The 23,751-nt window shown below is 37.8% G+C and overlaps 1 protein-coding gene across 1 annotated transcript in view; it reads right to left on the bottom strand.

The window, feature by feature from the left end:
- DOCK3 (dedicator of cytokinesis 3) overlaps positions 1-23,751 on the bottom strand; it is a gene marked incomplete at its 5' end in the record, with an annotated part of 183,663 nt that overhangs the window by 126,214 nt on the left and 33,698 nt on the right. Inside the window, 3 exons of the mRNA XM_039243629.1 lie at positions 5,039-5,186; positions 6,440-6,500; positions 11,937-12,018. Coding sequence (XP_039099560.1) covers positions 5,039-5,186; positions 6,440-6,500; positions 11,937-12,018 — 291 coding nt within the window. The remainder of the gene's footprint in view (positions 1-5,038; positions 5,187-6,439; positions 6,501-11,936; positions 12,019-23,751) is intronic.

Below are 23,751 nucleotides of genomic sequence, written 5' to 3'. Positions count from 1 at the left end.
CAACTGTGGTGTTGACCATCTCTTTCTTTGTAAGATGGTGAAGTCCCACTCAGTGCACAGGATTGGTATAAAGTTTCAATGTGATTATATATCTAGAAGGGCTCTGAAAGAGCACAGAATATGAAGCAAATGTACACTGGCATTACTACTAAGAATAGGTTGACATTTTATGTGACTCTATGGAGTAATGAAGATATTATGCATGGAATTATACAGAATTTGTAGTTTAGATGTAAAAGTGGAACTTGCCAATAACCAAGAGTCATTAGCAAAAAAAACAAGAAACAAAAAACAGGAAACTCCTTTTTAGATGACATGCAGCATGCCCATTACTTGGTTATACCTCATTTCCTCTCATTTATTTACCAGTTTTTTCTTGTTTGATTCACTAGTTCGTATGGATTTTTTTGGTCTCTTGTATTACTTTATTTCTTTTTTTTCAAATTTTATAGATGAGGTAACTGAAGTTCAGGGGATTAGGGTGATTTCTGCAAATCTTACAGCTTCTATCTACCAATCACCTCATCTATCCAATTACCTAATAGATGAAAGTATTATCTTAAAAAGAATCAAGATGGGGTCATACATACCACTGGATACTTTTATTTATTTTAATTTAGGTTTTTAAATGTTTACTTATTTTTGAGAGAGAGCACAAGCAGGGAAGGGGCAAAGAGAGAGGGAGACACAGAATCTGAAGCAGGCTCCAGGCTCTGAGCTGTCACCACAGAGCCAGAAGCGGGGCTCCAACCCACAAACCGGTGAGATCATGACCTGAGATGAAGTCGGATGTTCAACTGACTGCGCCAACCAGGAACCCCCATCTGGCTACTGTTAAATTGGCTACTAAAGTTGTTATATGAAGGCAGTTCTGTGTTTGTCTACTCTTATAGCCATCATTCTTTCAATGTCACTCTCCCTGCAGAACAGAAAGGGAAGGGAGAACACACGTGTGTTTTCCAAGCCTGTGGCAGAGAATACTTGGGAACTCAATGAGCCAACACTTATGTCTATGTTAGAGTCATGACCTTCTCACTTCTACATGAACAGCAATAACCTGAGCTGACTTTCTTTACTCTGGCTTATGCTTAATGAGTTCTGTTTTGCAGCAGCACACACACACACAAACAAATCCACTGGGCTCTGAGGCTAGAGATAGTAGGCACTGCAAGTCAAAACAGAGTAGTTCCATGGCCATAGACCTTTTGGATTTAGGTCTTCTTTGTATGGCCTGAGCAGACATTTGCTGTAGATGCTCATACACTGACAACATACACAGCAGGTAATAGTCCTGGTGGATGATGATCCATGGAAAATTGGAAAGGAAATGCATAGAAATTGGGAAGGCCTGAGCTAGGAGAGGGAGAAATATGAGTTACTGGCTTAACTGAGTTGCAAGTGAGAAGGAGTATTTTCATTTAATGTTGTTATACCTAAAGACTTGAGCCTTTATTTTTTGTCTGTACCAAAACAGGATGGTCCAATGGCCCTTTACCCATCTAAGAATAGCTGCTTGTTTAAGAATGACTCCTAAACAAGTACTCTCAACTTGAGGCAGTTTCATGGATAAAGTGGCTATGAAACAAAGACTCTAAAAGCAGCGTTCTGAGGAAATGGCTGTTACAAGGATACAAGGAGAGGGTCCCTTCCAATCATCACAAAAGAGAAAAGTTTGCCACCTTATTTTCCATTATCACAAATCCATTCATGATATAGGGCATTCTCTGAATCCCTTTATTTTGAATGTCATAGCACTGTTTCGGGTAAGTTACATTAGCTTGAAATTATATATCAATCAATGCAAGTTTTAGATGCTTATACAGCTTACTGACAGAATTGGTTAAGAAAAAATTTTTAAGGGACGCCTAGGTGGCTCAGTCGGTTAGGTGACCGACTTCCGCTCAGGTCACGATTTCACAGTCTAGTTTGAGCCCCGCGTCAGGCTCTGTGCTGACAGCTCAGAACCTGGAGCCTGCTTCAGTTTCTGTGTCTCCCTCTTTTCCCCTCCCCTGCTCAACTCTGTATCTCTCTCTCTCAAAATTAAATAAGCATTAAAAATTTTTTAAAAAAGCAAAATTTTTTAAATAGCAAAACTACACAGATTTAGTAATTATCCTTAGGCATGACTTCCAAATTGAAGAGTTGGATGTTACTGTAAAGCTCACCTTAAAAGCAGCAAGTAAATGGCTGTATCATTAAGGTCACATACATGGGCCTGTGGGACAGATGAAGACACAGAAACATAAAGTGTCCAAATGTTCAGCAAAAATGTAATTTAGTCTCGAGATGAACTTTCAGTGAAAGTATCATCAAGGATTCAAAGAGTGATATATCAAAAACAACCTGATGGGGGCGCCTGGGTGGCTTAGTCAGTTAAGCGTCCCACTTTCGCTTAGGTCATGATCTCACGGTTCGTGGGTTCGAGCCCCGCGTCAGGCTCAGTGCTGACTGACAGCTCAGAGCCTGGAGCCAGTTTCAGTCTGTGACTCCCTCTCTCTCTGACCCTCCCCTGTTCACGCTGTCTCTCTCTCCTAGAAATAAATAAAACATTAAAAAAAAATTAAAAAAAAAAACACCTGATGGAAGTGAAAATGTGCCTTGGAAAACCATGTCAGATGACACAGAAAGTGGCTCTAATGTTGGCAAAAAACTGATGGCATGGTTGCATATGAAGAATTTGATTAAAATTTTCTCATCCCACATGAGAGTGGGGAAAAAGCAATAGTTCTCAATTTCATATAACATGTGATTGAGTATGTAATGGGTAATACACATTTAATATGATTTAAAATATAACATAATAGATTTAATATTTAAGTAGTATTTATTTATTTCATTAAGGTTGACCTAAAAATGTTTATTTGAACTGTCTCACTGTGAATTTGGAGAATGGTCATTACATATTCAGAAGCATTATGTATTTGGTCACATGCATCATTTACAGCACTCTGACTTCACCCTAGTGTTGGCTTTGGCTTCTTAGCACTCTTCTCCTTTTGTGTCCTAGTCTCCAGGTTCAATATGCCCTGTGCCTGCCTGTGATCCCACTCCCTCTGGCCAAGAGGAAACACATATCTATATCAGATTGAATTGCATATAGTGGTTACAATAGCTAAAACATGGAAAGAGACTAAGTGTCCATCCACGGACGAATGGATCAAGAAGATGTGGTTTATCTATACCATGGAATACTACATGGCAATGAGAAACAATGAAATCTGGCCATGTGTAGCAACATGGATGGACCTTGAGGGTGTTATGCTGAGTGAAATAAGTCAGGCAGAGAAGGACAAATATCATATGTGTGCACGTATAGGAGGATTAGGAGGAACTTAACAGAGGACCAACCGGGAGAAGAAGGGGGGAAATGGTGGAGGAAAGGGAGAGAGGCAAACCATGAGAGACTCTTGAATGCTGACAAAAACTGAGGACTGATGGATGTGGGGGGGAGAAGGGATGGGCATGGAGGAGGGCACTTGTGGGGATGAGCACTGGGTGTTATGTGGAAACTAATTTGACAATAAACTATTTGTAAAAAAATAAAAAATAAAAAAATAAAATAAAAATAAAAAAAAAACCCACAAAAAAAAAAAAAAAAAAGAAGCAATTAGGCCAATTAAGCCTGACAGCATGATTTCAAGAGGGATGCTGTGCAAGCCCCTATCCACAATGAGAACTTGCACTGAAGCAAGGAACAGCTGATACATGCAAAGAGATGCAATTCAGGAGTGCTATTTACAAACTCCTTGCCCTTGGGGAGGATAAAGTGGAGTAAAAGATAATGATGATGACTCTGGAATCCTGTTTAGTCCTTTTCAAAGGGAGGAAGATGTTTCAAGAAGCAGTTCCTGCCAGTCATCAATGAAGAGATTTGGTATACGGAGCAAGTCTCTGACTGATGCATGAAAGGAAGAGAAAACCCACCAAAATTTCCTTTGTAGGGTACTATTCCAAAGGAAGATCCTCATCTCATAATGTACAGAACTCTGAACAGAATAGTACTTATGGCAAAACAGGTAATAAAGGGGTCTGGACTTATATTTTGAAATTAATAAAATGTGGTTGATTTTAAAAGGCCCAAATTAAGTGTAATTGTGAACTAAGTTCATTTCATGCCTGAATTAGAACAGACAATACAGAAAAATATCCACACAATATTATGATGCAGATATATTAACATGGTGATTGACACTATTAGATTTCATTTGGAAAAACAGTATTGGGTTAAAACCAAAGAGGACAGATCATTGTTTTTGTTTTTTTTTAATTCTCAGAGTTAGAAACACACTTGCTTTAAAAACTCACTAAACTCACCACTGATCATGTTTTCAGCACTACAATTCATTCCTAAGTCTCTACCTGCAAAGACAGATGATATGCCTCAATTTTGTGGGTTGTTTTCTTCATTTGTTTCTTTCTGTTGCTTAATAAGAATCAGGAGGAGGATGCACTGCTTCTATAAGGCAGATCCATTGGCTGTTGAACACTAAAAATAATGCCAGGGCTAGTTGGGTGTGACTTATGGATCTGTGGTCCCAGAAGTGAAGAGTGAAACCATAGCTCCTTAGAAAATCTTGCTTTTCTTTAGACAGGCAATTTGACTCATGATTGTTCTTTGAAGCAATTTGCATCGGTACCTAGCTCAGTTACAATAGCTAGGGGGCATCTTTAGACAAAGATGACTTTTTTACATCCAAAATACATATGAAATTGTACTATTAGTTTTTCTATAAAAATGTAATAATGTTGGTTAATCCTAGATAGAAAAGGCAGTATAGAAGTCTATACTGCCAGACTTCTAGCTTAGAATTTTCCAAATTCAGCTGCTTTAGGATCACCTGGGAAACTTACTAAAAATATAGCTTCCTGGGCCCCACCACAAACCTTAGATCAAAATCTCTGCATTTTCAAAAAACTCCCTATCCTACATATTCTGGTGGCTCTGTGTCCCATAAAGCTTGAGCACTGCTGCTCTCAAAGGTAGTGCTGGAATGCCTTATGTTGCAAATCATTAGTATTTTTGATGTCTATTACTTACGTGTAAACCTTAAGAACAAAATCCTTTTCTTCCTTTAATTCTGTGAGCGACTGCAGAACATCCAGGATGCTTAGGACCGCACAGCCATATGGTCGCCGGTAGTGCAGGTGAGCAGGGCCTTTCTTTGAGTCATTCAGGAGCATTCGGCCTGAAGCACAGCAGAAAACACCAGTTAGACTGAGAACTCCATGCTCCTCTTCAGTATCACCTGATTGTCATCCAAAGACGCCAGAGCTATAGGCGCTTAAATGGGAAGACTAACTTAGGATCGAAGGGAGCCATCCAAGGATGCAGAATCTTTATCTGGAGGAATGCCAAACAGGTCTTTGGCCAGGGCTCTTCCTCTGCACCACATTCAATCATCATCTTTATTATCTACCTTAATATCAACAGTCCATTTATTAATCATATTAGAATGAAACAGTGGTTTTACAAATTTCTTAGAAAAACCACTGTGTTAATAGACTTAAACTTCTTAGGCATATCAAGGATACAAAGTTTAATGTTTTAGCTGCCAGGTAAAAACTACGTATGTAAAGATAGTAGCAATGTGTTATTCTTCCAACCAAATTTTGCCATCAAAGCTGCTCCTGAAGCACTGCTGGAGCCAAAGCAGTCTCAGAAAGTGAATGGGACCTTGTTTTTCCTGCCTACCAAGGCTGTGCCTATAGTGGCAAGAGGACTTGTAAAAACCAAACTGGAACCTCAGCAAATGCTTATTAAGTACAGCAAAACAAAACCCAAAAGTATAGCAAAATAGGTGTTTTGTTGGCAAAGGATTAAAAAATATTCTTTGACAAAAATGTACGTATTCCTATGGAGGAAGACTTGGTTAGTCATACCCCCCAAATTATGCCATATGCCTGAAATAAAGCTGAACAAATCACCAACAGTAGCAAAAATTACTGTTTTCATCTTGGGTGGGGGTGAAAGTGATATACCACACATCTACTGCAGCAAAGACAATAACTATAATTTAGTGGAAAACAGCACAGATACATACTTTTGGAAACAAAACGCAACAAAGGCCATTCACCACCAATTAAGTTGGCAAGTCTGCAACCTGCTGTAAGACCTCTGAAGTGGAAAGCTGGTACAAAGGCAGGGCATTATGATGGAAAGAATATGAAAAATCAGACCACTTGAAATAAAGAGCTTGGGTCCAAAAACAAGCAGGGAGCAGAAGATTTTAAGTGAAAAAAAAACATGCTTTCATTTATGTCACATTCACAGCTATCATAGCAGCTGAGCCTAAGGTAGAGTTCCAATACAAACTGGACTCTCAACCTAAGACATGACATAGTAGGTAAGAGCTAGGGAGATGATAAAGCTCAAACGTAGTAGATACTTATCCCAAGGTGGGCTGGTCTTAGTCATGTGAACGGATAAGGTCGACAGTACCTATTCGTATCACATGTGCTACTATATATAAATCTCTCTTCATATCTTTGCTGCTCAAATCCTAAGAAAAGAAAAAGAAACAAGTAAAGTAAGGCAATGAACACACAGAAAATAATAAAAGTTCATTTTGAACCTCATAATCATTTGCTTTTGTTGCTTTTAGCAGATGTTACAGATGGGGAGGGGACTAAAGCACATAGTTGTTCAGTGTTTATAAGATTCTTGCAGTGAAAGTTTGAATATCCTATATGCCTCTGGAACTTTATCTTATTGATAATATTTTTCCAATAAATATCTATAAGAGTTCTCACGTTATAAATCATTTTGATATTGCCTTATCCATGTTAATTATAATATTACATAAAAAATTTTATAACAAAAGGAGTATTCCATGCAGGAAAAAAATAGGAAAACACCAATAACCTTATTAATGATGAAAATTCTAAGTTTATTCTATGCTAATTTTATGTTTGTTCTGTTGTCCACAATGATTATTATACACTAGATGTGTTCCCTTGTGAATAGAGTATTTTAGCCTTAATGAAACCTCAATAATTGGATGTCCACTTCTAAATTTAGATATGCATCATCCATACTGAAGTATAATGCTGAAAATAATCTTATCTGGAAAATTCTAAGGGCTTCCTATAAATAAACAAATCTAATCCAATCAGGGACTTTTAAAATTAGAGTTATGAAAATGACTTTATACATTACGTTATTTATGCTAAGAACACATTTTGAAATAAAAATTATTATTTATTATTATAAAAATCATGATTATGTATTTATACTTTCATTGTACTTAAAGTAATAAAATACTCTTTAATGTATACTCTGTTTCAGACTTTTCACCAGGTCAACCCACTATTTATTCTGAAATACTGCTGTGAGTTGATGATGATTGATGGAATAACCTCTGTCCTTAATGGGACAGAGTCCCAAGATTTCTCTTTTGTTTCTAAAGAAAAGTTCCCTTAGTTTCCTTTCCTTCCTATCTTTCATCTTTTGATTGGTGCCACAGTCTTTTGTCTTTTTAGTAAAGCCAGGAAAGGGACAATCAAGTGGCAGTTGTAACTTCGAATGAGCCTTGAGATCCAGAGTCTCCATGTTCGCTTTATTTTTATACCTTGTTGCAGGGATAGGACCACGGTGAGGCAAGTAAGGCATCTAAGATGCAAAGTTTAAGGAGGTCTCACTCTCAGGGTCCTGGGCTTTGCTTACCTCCCTGTAGTCCCAGCTCTGCCCCGTGGAGTGGGACAAAACATACGAAAGGAAAGGAGACATTGAAAAGTAATGAGCAAGGGTGAAATTGAAACTTTTAGATTCTAGATGGTTATGATGTCTCACCAAATTCTTGATGGAATAATGAAACACGCTTATAATGAAATAGAGTACAAAATAATTTAACATAAACTGGTATCTCTGGAAATACAAAGAAATATTTTTACATGAAGGACGTCTTTCGATATTGAAAAAGGATGGTTCAGGCTCCATTTCACCAGTTCCTTTAATTTAGAAATGTAATTTAAAACAGTATCCTCAAAATATCACTGTATTTTGACACGTATTAAAAATGGCTACTAAATAAAAATTAAAAAACAGATTACCACTTATATGTGCTTTTTTAGGGACTGAAATATATCTATTTACTGAAAGATATAGAAATGTTTGACACATTTCAAAATGAATGGTTCCTCTATATAGCTTGGACTGTGTTAATCCAAACTATCAAATAACCAATGTAATTACTAATCCCTATATCTCAGAATGCAAGTCAGTTACCAAAGATGATCAAACACTAATATCAGTTGTATACATGAACACAGGACCTCTCTCTTGGCTCTCAGTACATGGAAGACAGAAAACTTAAATATAATTTATGGTATTTTCCAAGTAGTTCCAAGTAGGGGCCCTGTCTTAACCATGTTGTACACGGTATCCAGAACTCTCTGTGGTATTTATTTGAAGTGAATAAATATATAATGGTAATATTCAGTACAAAAAACATTTTAAATAAAATTATTGTGAGTCCCACATAATTTCAATGTCAAATTTCAATGTGAAAGCTACCTTATTAAACATAAGTGTATAGTTAAATACAGCTACCATAGAGTTAGTAAACATACAGTCTTCAAGACTAAGTACGAAGTAGGACTATCCATATTAAAATACTCACAAAACCTGTAAAACCAAGATGCGAGGAGAGATTTCCACCATTCATCTAGTGGGCGGAATTTGAATTTAGATTTACTCACTGGAGCATATACACTCCAATACTATTCAGGTCTCTTCAGGGCTCAGTATCTTTTTTTTTTTTTTTTTTTAATTTTTAAATGTTTATTTATATTTGAGAGAAAGAGACAGTGTGTGAGTGGGGGAGGGGCAGAGACACAGAGAACACAGAGACAGAATCTGAATCAGGCTCCAGGCTCCAAGCTGTCAGCACATAGACTGACATGGGGCTTGAACTCACAAGCTATGAGATCATGACCTGAGGTGAAGTCGGATGCCCAACCAACTAAGCCACCCAGGTGCCCCTCAGGGCTCAGCATCTTAGACTCAAGTTAATGACGTTCCATTCGAAACATGGAAAAGTCAACTCACTTTCCTATGCCTGAACTGCCCTTTTTCTGTAGAGATAATAGGATTTATAAATATAAAAGAAAGCCAATTTGTTCATACTTATACTACAGAAGAGGCAGAAGAGTATAAATAAATGTAGAAAATCTAATGACAATGAAAGCAAGGAAAACAGCAGAAGTTCATTTTCTGAGTTGGTCACTCAAATATGATAAAAAATAAATATATTCATTTACTTATGTAACAAATCATATGGAGGCCTTAGTATTTGCCAGGCCTTGTATATGAATCACTAAATATCGAATAATGAGCAAATCCACAGACACATTCTCACACACTCATACACATAGCCATTGTTTATCATGAAAGTCAGCAAAATCCTCACTGTATTTGTATTAGACATTCACATAAATATGAAACACCTCCTTCTTGATAAAATTCTTCCTGGACAGGAAGCTCTGAAATCTAACAAGGGCAGAAAAAAACACAGGTTTTACAGAGAACAAGGTTGAACCATGAATAATGTGCTTGTCTGTAATGTGGCTCTGAAGTCTGCTTATGTAATCCTGCAAACCTGCAGTTTGTATTGTCCTCTCTTCTTATGCTAAGGTAGGCTAACAGGCTGGCAATGACCACAGTTCTGGCTGCATTTTTGTGCATTTACTCACAAACTTTGTAGCACATATGTCAATCTGGAAAACTCCTTTATCTCATAGGAGGAACTCAAGTCTTAAGTGAGAAAACAGGTTCCACCAAAATTATTATTTCAAATAGCTTAAAGTAGAACATGAAAATTCTGGCTAAGACAATCTTGTTCAAAAATTTCAAGTGCTTTGTAAAAATTTCTCAAATCACTTTTTGGGGTCTTAAAAAAATCCAGGGTTGTACCGCAAAGGGAACTATAAAAGTGGTATTTTTAGCAGCCTTGTCTTCCCATTGTGGCAGAATAAGAGCACCTCATGAATGCTATGTGCATCTTTGATTTATAAAGTCAGAGCACAGCTTAGGCCTCTGGGCCCATATAGATAATTAAAATGCTGCAAAATGAAATTTTTGATTTACTGTAATTACACTGAAATATCATCATAATTAAGTTCATTTTTCAAGAGACAAGAACTGCACTCCTGATATTCAAGGACAGCACATGTACAAAGCTCTGTTCCTACCATGCCAAAGAACAAGGAATCAATGATTTCTTTTGCTGCTTTAACCAAATAATGTCAGAGAACCAGGATCTAGAAAGACCTCCTACAGTCACTGAGGCATTCTAGACAGATGGGTGTCTCATTTTTTTTTTTCTAATTCTGTTTCAGAAAAATGGCCCCAGAGATTACCTTGGTGTTTAGACACTCTCACTTCAGAAGCTCTCTCTCAGAATTCTAATCTAAATCCAATTAATGACAACTTGTACTGTTTCCCTTTCTCCTACTGAAGAAACAGTGTTGATTTTCCCAGACTAAACCATGGTACCTCCCGTAACTGCCTTCATAGGTCTGCTTTTTTTTTTTTTTTTTAATGTTTTTTATTTATTTCTGAGAGAGAGAGAGACAGTGTGAGCAGGGGAGGGTCAGAAAGAGAGGGAGGCACAGAATCTGAATCAGGCTCCAGGCTCTGAGCTAGCTGTCAGCACAGAGCCCAATGCAGGGCTCAAACCCATGAACTGTAAGATCATGACCTGAGCCCAAGTCAGATGCTTAACTGACTGAGCCACCCAGGTGCCCCATCATAGGTATGCCTTACCTACTCTTTCTTTTTGTATTATCTCATAAGGTTTGAATGCTGAGCTCAATGATGGATAAAAAAAATCACTTTAGCTTTACTTGTCTCATAAATCTTTCTGTACATCTGGAGCATTTTCGATAGGAACAATCCCTGTGAAAGTGGCTTCTGATTCTGCAGTAACATTGTCTGAGGTTTTGAAAGATAAAGTTGTAGTAAATGAACAAAAAAGTCAGGTAAACAAATCCTATTTTATTTTTCAGAGAAAGTCACATATCAGATCCTTAGATAAGTCCCATTTATGTCTAAGAGGCACAATGTAAGCTTTGAGCCACCTGACTGTCACCCATCAACCATGCACCACACATAAGGGCAGTGACACTGTGAGACTATCACACCTCCTTTCATTAATGGGTCTTAATGTATCTCAGTATCACTGAAGCAGTTCAAGGAATCCATGAGAGTCAAAAGTGGTTTAAAACTATAACACAGTCTTGTTTTTTCCTTCAGCAAATAAACTAACTAAAATAAACAAAACTGCACACTTAGTTTTTTTAACTAAATAAAAAATATTAGTAAATCAGAATCAACCTGAAGAATTCACAAGGCATTGTGGTACTGTGAGGCTGAGCACTTTCCATAAGCAGGTTACTAAACCTTCTCTGAGCTGATGACTATGATCTTAGAGACCATCATGACAGCATGGTTATTTGGAAAAAATGAAAGTATAGATCATAGCAGGAAAAGACCCACCATTTGATATGTGAGAGAGATTAACTACTTAGTTTGTTTCTCCTTCTATGCACTATGCACTCACTAAAAGACTGCAAAGCTGTAAATCTGGTGGATGCCTTTAGAGAAACTATACTTCTACATCAGAGAAATTCTCAGTGACCTTAAATAAGAACAGTAAGAAAGACTTTTGTCAGATTTTGTCTATTCTATTAAATAGCTTATAAGAACTACACTAGTTAAATGTACTTGATTGTATTTCTTAATAATAATTCAGTTAAAAATTGTAGCTGATTTCGGTTTTAAGTATTTCATTAAAAGCTGACAGAAACATAAATCAAGTCCTATTCTCCCCATTATGTGGGGAAGTAAGAATAAAGGCTTGTTTCCAGGGTGACAAAATCCACACAGCAGCCCCTGGCTAGAGTCAACAGCAGAGAAGGGAAAGAGAATTTGCACATACTGTAAAAAGGGCACACATTCGTTCTATCTTCTCTGGGTTCCTTGGCCCACCATTCTTGTTCAGTCTCACCAGAAACCGCTCACTGAAATGTAGGAGAGAGAGACAGAGAAATGTAAGGGACCACATGCTCCAGAACAAATAAAAAGGGCATTTATAGAGAAACCCTTAACACTTTCAGAACAGCTCATAATGACAGGCAAGGCCAAAAGTACATGTCTAGTGGCAGGACACTATTTTTCTTGCCAAGCAGCATGTACTAGACACTATAAACTGCCTAAAGGCTGTTGTGGTTTATTTGCTGGTGGTGGCTCTTCTATCCCTAAAGGTGTATGCTCCCTGAGGGGGCCAATGAAGATAGTATCTAATTAGTATTTTTTTTTAAATACCCCCAAAGTGCCAATCATAACACTAAGCCCACAACAAGCATACACACTCTCTGATATGAACACACAGATCATAAAAATATTCATCATACTAGAGCCAAAAGAATCTACATTACCCAGTTTATGTCTTCCATTATAACTCTTAAGAATCATTTTAGTACTAAGAAAAAAATGTTACAGAGACATAAAAACTTGGGCAAAAAGTCAAAGAGGAAGAATGTATTATAACTAAAGTTACAATCAGAATTTAATAGGGCCATTAAAATATTTTATTCCCCAAACAACACAGGTTAATTCCTGAAGGAAATTGCTGGATTAAAAAACCTGAGACACAGTGTTTGTGACATCCAGACAGGTGTCTCTTCATTCTCTCACTCTGGCCTGCTCCTGCCTAGCTCAATTTCCCACCTCTTCATCCCAAGGCTCCCCACCAACTGCAACAAGAAAACTGAGCCATGGCAGAGACTAAGCATGTGATTCTAAAAGTAATCTATTTCTCCTGTGCCTACAGTCATGTACTTGCTACATATATGTGGTATCAGTAAAAAGGCCAGTATTCAAATATTATACTAGGATTAGAAGATATAATATCAACTTCACAGGTTACTTACTTTGTTCATGTATTCATTTGTTCACTTAGTCAACAAATAGTTGTTAAATTCTGTGTGCTAAACATGGGAATACAAATGGAAACAAGATACATACAAGGTACTTTTCTTCATAGAGCTTGTGGTCTTGGTAGACAATTACATACACAGAAATGAAGCTCAGAAATAATTTGGGCCAGATGTAAACTTGAGACTTTTTTTCAGCCAGGGGATTGGATGAGAATAAGGAGAAAATGTACACAGAAGGAGAAAAAAATGGCTTTGGTTGGAATCAATGGGACATTGGTATTTAGGAAATAGTCAAAAGAAGTAGAGCTAGCAAAGTAGACACATGGGGACAAAAAGAAAAACAAGAAAAATAAGGAAGATGGTGGGATGTTTTATTAGTCAAGTGAAGAAAAATCCAAAAGAGGAGTGAGGGGTCTTTGAGGTCAAGGCCATTGAGAATCAAATGAGCAAGTACAAGAGTGTCCCATGTCAGTTTAGAACAGAGACTAGTATGATTCTTGCAATAGATGTTTTAGTGGAATGGTGGACAAATAGCCCAGTGTGAGGAGTAAGAAGTGAGAAGGCAGAAACAGTGAGTCTAGACTAGTCTTTAATAAATAATTATGAACTGGAAGTGATGAATTCATAGCTGAATGGGCATGTTGGGTTGAGGGAGGTCTTTATTAACATGTGTTATAACAAATATATATATACACATAAGTACACTAATTATATATATATGTTATATGTCAATAAAGGCACCAAAATTCAGCAAAGGAGCATAGTAATTTCAATAAATGGTGCTTAACAATCCATATGAATATAACTAAACTGTGATCCTTGCCTACAAGGCAATTAACTTGAATGGATCATAGACCTAAATATAGGAGCTAAAACTATAAAACTGTAAGAAGAAAATACAGGAGAGGGGTGCCTTGGTGGGTCAGTTGGTTAAATGTCCAACTTCAGCTCAGGTCATGATCTCACAGTTGGGTTCAAGCCCTGCATCGGGCTCTGTGCTGACAGCTTGGAGCCTGTTTTGGATTCTCTCTCTCTCTCTTTCTCTCTCTCTCTCTCTCTGCCCCTCCCCTGCTTGTGCTCTGTCTCTCTCTGTCTTTCAAAAATAAGTAAAAATGTTTTAAAATTTTATTAAAAAACACAGGAGAAAAATGAAGAGAAGTACATTTGTATGTTTTACTCACATTTATTATTTCCATATTTAGCATAGAAGAGACAAGTCTTTGTGATCTCAGATTATTAAGCAAATATCATGAATTACAACAAAATGATAAGCTAAACTTTATTAAAATTAAAACCATCTTCTCTTGGAAAGACACTGTTAAGAAAGTGAAAAGAAAGCTAAAGACTAAGAGAAAATATTTACAAATCTAAGAAAGGACCATATGGAGAACATATTATTGAGTTCTGAGAGTTCTTTATAAGTAATAACTCAATTTAAAAATGAACAAAAGGTCTGAATAGACCTTCACCAAAGAACATACAAGGATGGCAAATAAGCTTAAGAAAACATTAATCATTACAGAAATGATCATTAAAAGCACACTGAGATACCACTACACACCTATTAGAATGGCTAAATTTAAATATTAAATATACCAAGGGCTGGTGAGAATGTAGAGCAACTATACCTCTTATAAACTTTTGAGGGGAATGCAAAATTCTACAGCCACTTTAGAAAACAGCCTGACAGTTTCTTATAAAGTTAAACATATACTTATTATATGACCCAACAATTCTACTCTTAGGTATTTACTCAGAAGAAATGAAAACTTATGTCCACAGAGAGACCTATATGTGAATATTTGTAGCAGATTTATTCCTAATATACAGGAACTGTAAAGAACCCAAATGTCCAAAAGGAGATGACTGGGCAACTCATATAATGGAATATCCATACCATGGTATATTACTTCACAATAAAAAGAACTACTGAGATGTATAATAATATGGATGAATCTCAAAAATGTATGCTAAGTGAAAGAAGCCAATCAATCACAAAAGACAATATGCCATATGTCTTCACCTATATTATAATCAAGAATAGGCAAAATTGTAAGGATGGAAATCAGATCAGGAGTTGCCAGGGCAGAGGAAGGAGGGTAGGGATTGACTGCAAAGGTGGATGAAGGTACTTTCTGCGGTGATGAAAGGTTCTACTTGAATATGGTGGTGGTTTCACAACTATAAATTCGTCAAAACTCACCAAACTATGTATTAAACAGAGTAAATTTTACTCTATGCAAATTATAGTTCAACAGCCTGACTTAAAAAACAAAAAAAGATGGGATGTTGGGATGAGCACTTGGGTGTTATATGGAAACCAACTTGACAATAAACTATGAAAGAAAAAAAAAAGATGGGATGCACCAAAGAACACTTACTTTTTTAAAAATTTGTTTTTTAATGTTTATTTATTTTGAAGGAGAGGGAGTCAGAGCATGAGCAGGGGAGGGGTAGAGAGAAAGAGGGAGAACACAGAACCCAAAGCAGGCTCCAGGCTCTGAGCTATTAGCACAGAGCCTGATACAGGGCTCAAACTCATGAGCCGTGATACCAGACCTGAGCCGAAGTCAGATGCTTACCCAACTGAGCCACCCAGGTGCCCCAGGAACACTTACTTATAATAGGACAATGTTAGAAGATGAGATACTTAAGGCAGAGGAAAGACAGAAAATAATTGACAAAGGAAAAAGAGGTTCCCATGTCCTTGGAGAACTAAGAGAGTCAAGGAAAGAATGCAAAAGGAAACAACAGGTGTAGATATAAATAAGTTTGTAGTTTTAGTAATGGAAAGTTGAGGCTTATCAGAGAAACAGGAAACAAGAACATCAAAGTAACATTTTTCTGTTACTGTAGTTGATCTATCCTAACACGTATATAATACATTTAAACCCTTCCCCCCCCCCCCCCCCCCAGTTAGCTCTTGATAAATGAGTATAAAAACATTTTTAGGAAGTTTATCTTTTCAAGAGAATGTATCATTACTTCTGNCCCCCCCCCCCCCCCCCCAGTTAGCTCTTGATAAATGAGTATAAAAACATTTTTAGGAAGTTTATCTTTTCAAGAGAATGTATCATTACTTCTGCACTCTTCTTTGAAGGAACACCTGCAACAGCTCTCATTCTCACACTACCAATCTCTATGAATCTCCCAAGGGCAGACATCTATCAAGGAGACTGCAGTTTGCAGCTGCGAGATAACCCCAGAAAGGCGTGTGGTTTGGAGAGGTTACATAAAGCTCTGGTCCAAAGATAAAAGGGTATATAAAACAAATTCCTGAGTGGCAGGGTTGCTGGCCCTATAAGAATCCAAGAACTTAGCTTTCTCCTCAACAGTGAGAGAGAGGAGGCCCCTGAGTTCTTACTGTGCTTCAAATTTCCTACAGCCTTTCATGCTTCTGGTTTCACCTGGCCTTCTTCACAATTTGTGAAACTAAAAAGAACTTGTTTTTTCATTTCATGGGGCTTTGGGAATACATCTAATTATTTCCTGTTTTGCTAGCTTCTCAGGTATGATAAACAAATGATGCTTTCTACTAACATTCAAACTATGTGAAGGCAAATATCTATCCAATGTTTCCTGAAGTGGTCAAAAAATTGGGAAATTCTGCATTAAACACAGTTAAACAGATTTCTATCCTCTAGGACTTCTCAGAGCCTTACAATGTTATATGTTTTAAATACCAAATGGGACAGGTGACATTTGACCTCACAAGCTGCTTTTGTGTAAGGCAATGGAATCTGTACAAAGTTTGATAAATGCTGATCAAATCTATTTGTCAACCAGGGCTACAGATTTCCCAAAGGTATGAAAGGAACTGTGTCCGAAAGAGTAAAATTTATTCCTGAGATTTTACAAACATCCTCTATATGAGAGCAAAATCAGTTTTTCCCTTAAATATGGGTGAGAAAACTCTAATTCTTTCAAAAGAAAAAAAGAGATGGTGTTAAATTCTTACTCTTCAATAAGCAACATTATAAGAGAGCTGCTCTGCATTTAGTTGTCTTTATGATGAGCTATGCATGAATAGCATATGAAGTTATATTAATTTCATAACTTCACACTATTAAGTTGCTACAAATGAATTCCAGAATTTGAATCTGTGACAAGTCTACTAGTGTCTTAATTTTAAGATCACTGGATTTTATGAAAGTTCTAATTCATACGTTCATACACATCTCCATGGGTGGTAATTTATGTATGCATCCCTCAAAGCGAATGTTCGGTGACCAATGATGTACCAATCTATGCTGAAGCAGAAATGGTCTCTGATATTTAGGGAGAGTTATTTCCTGAAGACTCTGTTTTGGAAATATAAGCATGCTCCTCAAATAAATTCAGAGGAATTCTCTCAGCTCTTTCAATTTAGTCTTCATGTTTCTCATTTGGTCCTCTGTGGAGATGGATGGCAACTACTTAGCATCTTTCTCATGATAACCTCCCAGGTGCTTAAAAACGGACAAGTAGCCCCAGGGTGGTACTACACAGTACAATCCAACAGATTAAAAAATCTCTAGTATTTCCTCATAGATTCATTTTCCAATTTAGGTCACTTTCTCAAGCTCTTCAAGTTTTCCTGCTGCGTTCTGAAGCACAAGAGTAGAAATGCGTATAAAAGGGTTTCATAAAGGCAAATCAGTACTATGGTTTTCAAATTTTTGAGCATCAGCTTTTCTCTTTTCAACGAAACCTTACACTGTTCAATATATGAAAAATTTATAAAGAGAGCTACTTTGGTTGAATCAGAAGGAGGGGAAACAGAGGAAGGAGTTCTCCCTACTTAGGCCTCTTTGCTAACCACCACCTGTCCCTGACACTTCAGGGCTCCAAAGAACATTTTATAGCTACTAGTACAATTCAAGGATTCTTTCCAGCCTTCTTCTCTCCTTTTCATTCTTTCAACAAGCACTCATGAGCCTCTACCATATTCCAGAAACTGAGTTGGATACTGGGAATAGAGAAATGAAATGGTCCCTCCCTATCCTTAAGGTTTTGAGTCTACTTGGAGATCCACATAAAGCCAAAATTACAACACAATATGAAAATGCTATAGTTACACAGAAAGGGACTGCAGACAAGTTCTACTGGCATTGAGGTAGGCTGCCCAAAGGAGACACCATGAAGGATTCTTGCAATATTGCCTGGCTTTCAGCTTTGGTAAGGCGTAAAATTAGAGATGAAGAGAAAGAGATTTCAGGAGAGTGCTCCAAGTGCAGACTCTCAGAGGCCTGAGGCAACTTGATGGTGGGAAGTTTCCAAGCATTAATTAGGAGGGCACTGGAAAGCTGGGGAGTGATCAAAGGTGCTATGCAACAGAGTGGACAAATTCACAGTGTGGACTTACATATGGGGGTTCTCCAAACTTGGCTATTATCAGGAGTAACTGGTAGTTTGTCTATGGCCATACCACCCTGAACACGCCCGATCTCGTCTGATCTCGGAAGCTAAGCAGGGTCGGGCCTGGTTAGTACTTGGATGGGAGGAGTAACTGGTAGTTTATTAACATGCAGATTCCTGGACTCCATCCCAGGTCTTCTGGATCAGAAGCTCTAGAGGAAAGGACTCAGAGAGGACTTCTGGAGAGAATCCAAGAATCCATATATTTTTTAAAAGTCTCATTTGTTAAGCCCAGCAAGTTTGGAAAACCCCATTATGGGTCTTTAGAGACCTGGAAAGTTCAACTATGAAAAGCAAAGTTGATATCTTAAGTCTTTAGGATGATCACTTGGGCCACAGTGGTGAAGACAAGTTGGTAATATAGAAAATACTCAAAAGATAATTGGAGCAGCCTCAGCAAGCTATGATGCAGTTTGGGAACAGAAGACAGAAAATGGATATGAGATCTAAGCTGGCCACATGTAGCAGTTGATTGGATGTGGTAGTCAGCCAGGAAAGATAAAAAGTTCAGATGTGTATGCTAAATTTGAAGTCTCTGTGGGATATGTAGGTGAACCAAAATCAGGCCGATAAAAAGCCCAAGTCTAAAGTTCAGAGAAAAGACATTGGGAGATACAGCTCTGGGTCCTTATCACTTGCTGTAGCAGCAGCAACAGCAGTCACTTAATGAGTATCTTTCATATATCAGGCATTGTTTCAAGTGTTTCTTGCCTTTTTCTTGTATTTAATCCTTATAATAGGTATTTAATCTCTGAAGAAACAGAGTCAGAGGGGTAAAATCCCTGGCTTGAGATCAGAAAGTAGAGAGAGAATGGTCAAGTTGAAATTCTAATCTGAATCTGTTTGACTTCAAAGCCCATGCTTTATCTGTATTTCATCCTATGAAATGAGCACTGGAAAAAAAGTGGTGCTGGAGGGAAGAGGGATTCCATGGGTAATGATGCAAACTACATCTGCCCTTGGATTGCATAGTGTCTGCATCACATAGGCTCCCAGAGGTGCTACATGAAGAAAATCCAGCTAGCCCCACAATCTTTATTGCCCACATGGGGTACCTGACCCTTTTGATTAGAAAATTTAACGCCAAACTCTCATTCCAGCTCTGCTGGTGACACCTAGTCTATTTGAAGTTTATGGCATCCACCACTCAGGAGACTGAGAGGTGATGGGAACCATGGTTTGCCTGATTTGGAACAAGCAGAGACTCAACTGACAAACAATCCCAGGAAACAGATTCTTTTCATTTTCTCTAAAAGCAAAAGAGACACATGAGTAAACATGTTATTACGTATCCTTGAACATTTATAATAGTATTTTTCTAATTATACAGCCCCTAAAGGGTCTTCAGAAATCACGTACTTCTCATGAAATTGAACTAAATGGTAACTTAATGATCAGTTATGTGCGGAGCAACAGTTATTTTTACTCTAATGATTTATGCTCGCAAACCAGGATCAGGCTCCCAATTCTAACAATAAAAAGCACGTAGGTGAATAAATGGGGGTGCAATGAGGGTGAGGCTCTGCTGAACAGACAGCACAATGCTAAGTCAGTTCATTTTTTCCATCTCCAACATTCAAGTCATAATGCTTCTAAGAAAGGTGTACATCTGTGTGAGGAAGCTGGGAGGTGGGAAGACTGACCCTGATTCCATTTATGTGTTTTGCTGATCTATGAGGTCTAAAGAAGTGCCACACTTTTCTATTTCTCAGCTGAAGGTCAAGCAGTCTGAAGTGTCAGAGAAAAGTAATCATGCTAGCCTTGATGCCAAATAAGCAATGTTAGAACAGTGGCTGCTTCTCTGTGTTCAGAACAGCTCTTTTGTCTGTTACAGACAAATGCACCCTTCATAAATAGGCCCTTTAAACTTCCCAAGAGTAACCCAGACCTAGTAGTTCTGAAAGAAACTAGTAAATGAGCGAAGGCTGGGAAAAAAAAAAAACAATTTAGCTAAGAACTCTTTCATCAAGTGTATAGAAAGAATGCTACCTCATAATTTATCTTACTGTACTTAAATATGTGGCCAAGCATTATCATAGAAAAATAAAGCATTTAAGATCAGATCACTGATAACATGATCTAATATTTTCCCATTTATTATAATGTTTTCCAATTTATTTACTATGCAAACTGGAAAGACTTAAATGCTCAGGTGTGCCTGCTCTCTAAGGCTTTATGTAAAAACACTTTCTTGGCAGTAATCTGTCTTTTATGAAAGATCATACTCCACAAATCCAATCATGGTTCCCTAATGCATATTCTACTAACTAGAAAAGGATTACCTCAAAAATTCACTCTTTCACTAGTAGGATCTGATGGCAAGCAAAACAAACTTTGAACAAACATTTCTATCTCTAGGAATTAAGTGCATAAGACTTTCCAGTCTTCACAGTTATGTTTTGGAATTTCTACACAGCAAAATGGAAATGAAACAAACACACACCAAGATTCTGAACAGGATGAGAGCAATTATCAACATGTATACTACGTTTTAATTAACATCTTCTCATACATTACCTCATGTGATACACAGGAACCTGGCAGGAGAACTCCAAATTTTCACTGGAAACAGTTATCTACCTGATCTTCTTCCCCTCCTTCTCATCACCCTCATTCACATTGATAATCTTTTGTTCTGTACTTTCCAGTTCTTTGTTCAGAATGTGAACATTTATGTCCTTTTAAATTTTGTTCCTTTACTCACTGCACACGTTTTTCTGTTTGGCATGATGTAAAGTAGGAAGAACATATATTTACATATGTAATAAAAATATCACTTGCCTGAGTTTTTTCATGGTCTGATATACAACACACACACACTCCTACAGATTTGACCTACTCAAACTTCGTAAGTCCTCTATGGATACCAGAATATACATTATTTATACTTATTAACTTGTTTGTGTCACTATTTCTGCTGCTATTTCTTTGCTTCAATGAGGCAAAGTTTTTCTGTTTAATATATCTTATGTCAAGAGGGAATCCTGATGGGAATAGCAGAGCTTATAGGAACCACAAGACATTTTCTAAGCTTTTAAAGAATAGGACCGAGAAAGTCCAGGAATAATCTCAAGAAACAAAAGCCAATGAAGACTTCCTAAGTACTAAAACTTTTTTTTTTTTTTTTTTTTTTTTTACAAATAGTTTATTGTCAAATTAGTTTCCACATAACACTCAGTGCTCATCCCCAAAGTGCCCTCCTCCATGCCCACCCCCCCTCCCCCCCACATCCATCAGTCCTCAGTTTTTGTCAGCATTCAAGAGTCTCTCATGGTTTGCCTCTCTCCCTTTCCCCCACCATTTCCGCCCTTCTTCTCCCCCTTGTTCCTCCGTCAAGTTCCTCCTAATCCTCCTATACGTGCAAACATATGATATTTGTCCTTCTCTGCCTGACTTATTTCGCTCAGCATAACACCCTCAAGGTCCATCCATGTTGCTACACATGGCCAGATTTCATTGTTTCTCATTGCCATGTAGTATTCCATGGTATAGATAAACCACATCTTCTTGATCCATTCATCTGTTGATGGACACTTAGGCTCTTTCCATGTTTTAGCTATTGTGGAGAGTGCTGCTATGAACATTGGGGTACATGTGCTCCTATGCCTCAGCATTTCTGTATCCCTTGGGTAAATTCCTAGCAGTGCTATTGCTGGGTCATAAGGGAGTTCTATTGTTAGTTTCCTGAGGAACCTCCACACTGTTTTCCAGAGGGGCTGCTAAGTACTAAAACTTTTAAAGTATTTAAAAATTCTAATTTTTTTCAAGAAGTTTAAAATATAGGAACAATGTTCACTGTAGCTATGTCAAATTCTTTTTTACTCTCCCTTAATATGGGAAAATTGGTGATATTATTTTAAAAACAACATTATAGTAATACTGCTAATAAGGTATAGAGATAAGATTTCAACTTAAGTCTGGATTCTCCAAATCCTGTACTCATTCCAACGGTCTTTCTTGATATGTATTTTAATGGTGAAAATAAGAATATGGATCAAAAACAAACCGGGCTGCCTAGGTGGCTTAGCTGGTTAAGTGTCTGACTCTTTTGTTTTTTTAATATTTATTTATTTTTGAAAGAGAGAGAGACAGACTGTGAGTGGGGGAAGGGCAGAGAGAGAGAGGGAGACATAAGAATCTGAAGCAGGTTACAGGGTCTGAGCTCTCAGTACAGAGCCCGATGCGGGGCTCGAACCCATGAACTGTGAGATCATGACCTGAGCTGAAGTCAGACACTTAACTGAGACACCAAGGTGCCACAAGTGTCTGGCTCCTGATCTTGGCCCAAGTCATGATCTCAAGGTTTGTGAGATCGAGCCTCACATCCAGCTCTGCCCTGGTAGTGCAGAGCCTGCTTGGTATTCCCTCCCTCTCTCTGTCTCTCCCCCATGTGTGCTTGTGTGTTCACTCTTTCTTTCTCTCAAAATAAATGAATTTGAAAAAAAGAAAAAGAAATAAACAAATTTGAAAATAGCTACATCTTTAAGTCTCAACATACCTTGATTCACGTCAGATGGGCCTGCTTGCCTTTCCCTAAAAGTATTCTTTGCTCACTGAATCCTATCTCACCACTTCTCTCTGCTGCTCAAATCCTACCTATCCTTTGAGGCCCAGCTCAAACATGCAGTGTCATGAAGGCTTCTATGGCCCTATCAGTCAGAGGGACCTGTTTGCTCTCAAGGTATGCTCTCAAGGCTGGCCCTTGACTAGCATCTGGGAATTTGGTTCTTGAAAAGTTCCTAACAGTTAAGAGTGGCTCGTTGTGCCTAGACTGCTTGTGTGAGCAATAGTTTATGTTGAACTTCTGCTTCCCTTCTAGGAATTTTACATACGGTAAATAGAGAGTGCTCATGTGACAGCCCCCTATAAATGTTGGGTGCTGTGTCTCTAATGGGCTTCCTGGGGCCTAAACACTGCAGATATTGCTACACTTTCATTGTTGGAAGAGTGTGCTCTGTGTAATCACTCCACGTGATGGGAAAGCATAAAGAAGCCTGCACATGGATTCCTCCAAGCTCTGACTGTGTCCTTCTCCCCTATGATCCAGCTGTGTATCCTTACTATGTCACTATAATAAATCTCAGCTATGAATACAGCTGTATGCTGAATCCCAAAAGTCCTTCTTTTTTTAAATAAATGTGTTATTTTATTTTATTTTTTAAGTTTATTGTCAAGTTGGTTTCCATATAACACCCAGTGCTCATCCCCACAAGTGCCCAAAAGTCCTTCTAATGAATGACCAATAGAGGTTGTCCTGGGGATCTCTAACACATCTTTTAAGACCAGTGTCCTTGTCTATAAAGTAATAGGGACAGTAATTGCCTACCTCCCTGCAACCCTCAAAGAATCAAGCATAGTCTTACAGTTTATAGAAACTTACTAAATAAAAATAAACTTTACCACTTAGAATCTTCTTGA

Source organism: Hyaena hyaena, unplaced genomic scaffold (assembly GCF_003009895.1).
Source record: "Hyaena hyaena isolate Hyena2069 unplaced genomic scaffold, ASM300989v1 scaffold_231, whole genome shotgun sequence".
Taxonomy (NCBI): domain Eukaryota; kingdom Metazoa; phylum Chordata; class Mammalia; order Carnivora; family Hyaenidae; genus Hyaena; species Hyaena hyaena.
Note: the sequence above shows the minus strand (reverse complement) of the source record. Positions and strands in the feature narration are given on the sequence as shown.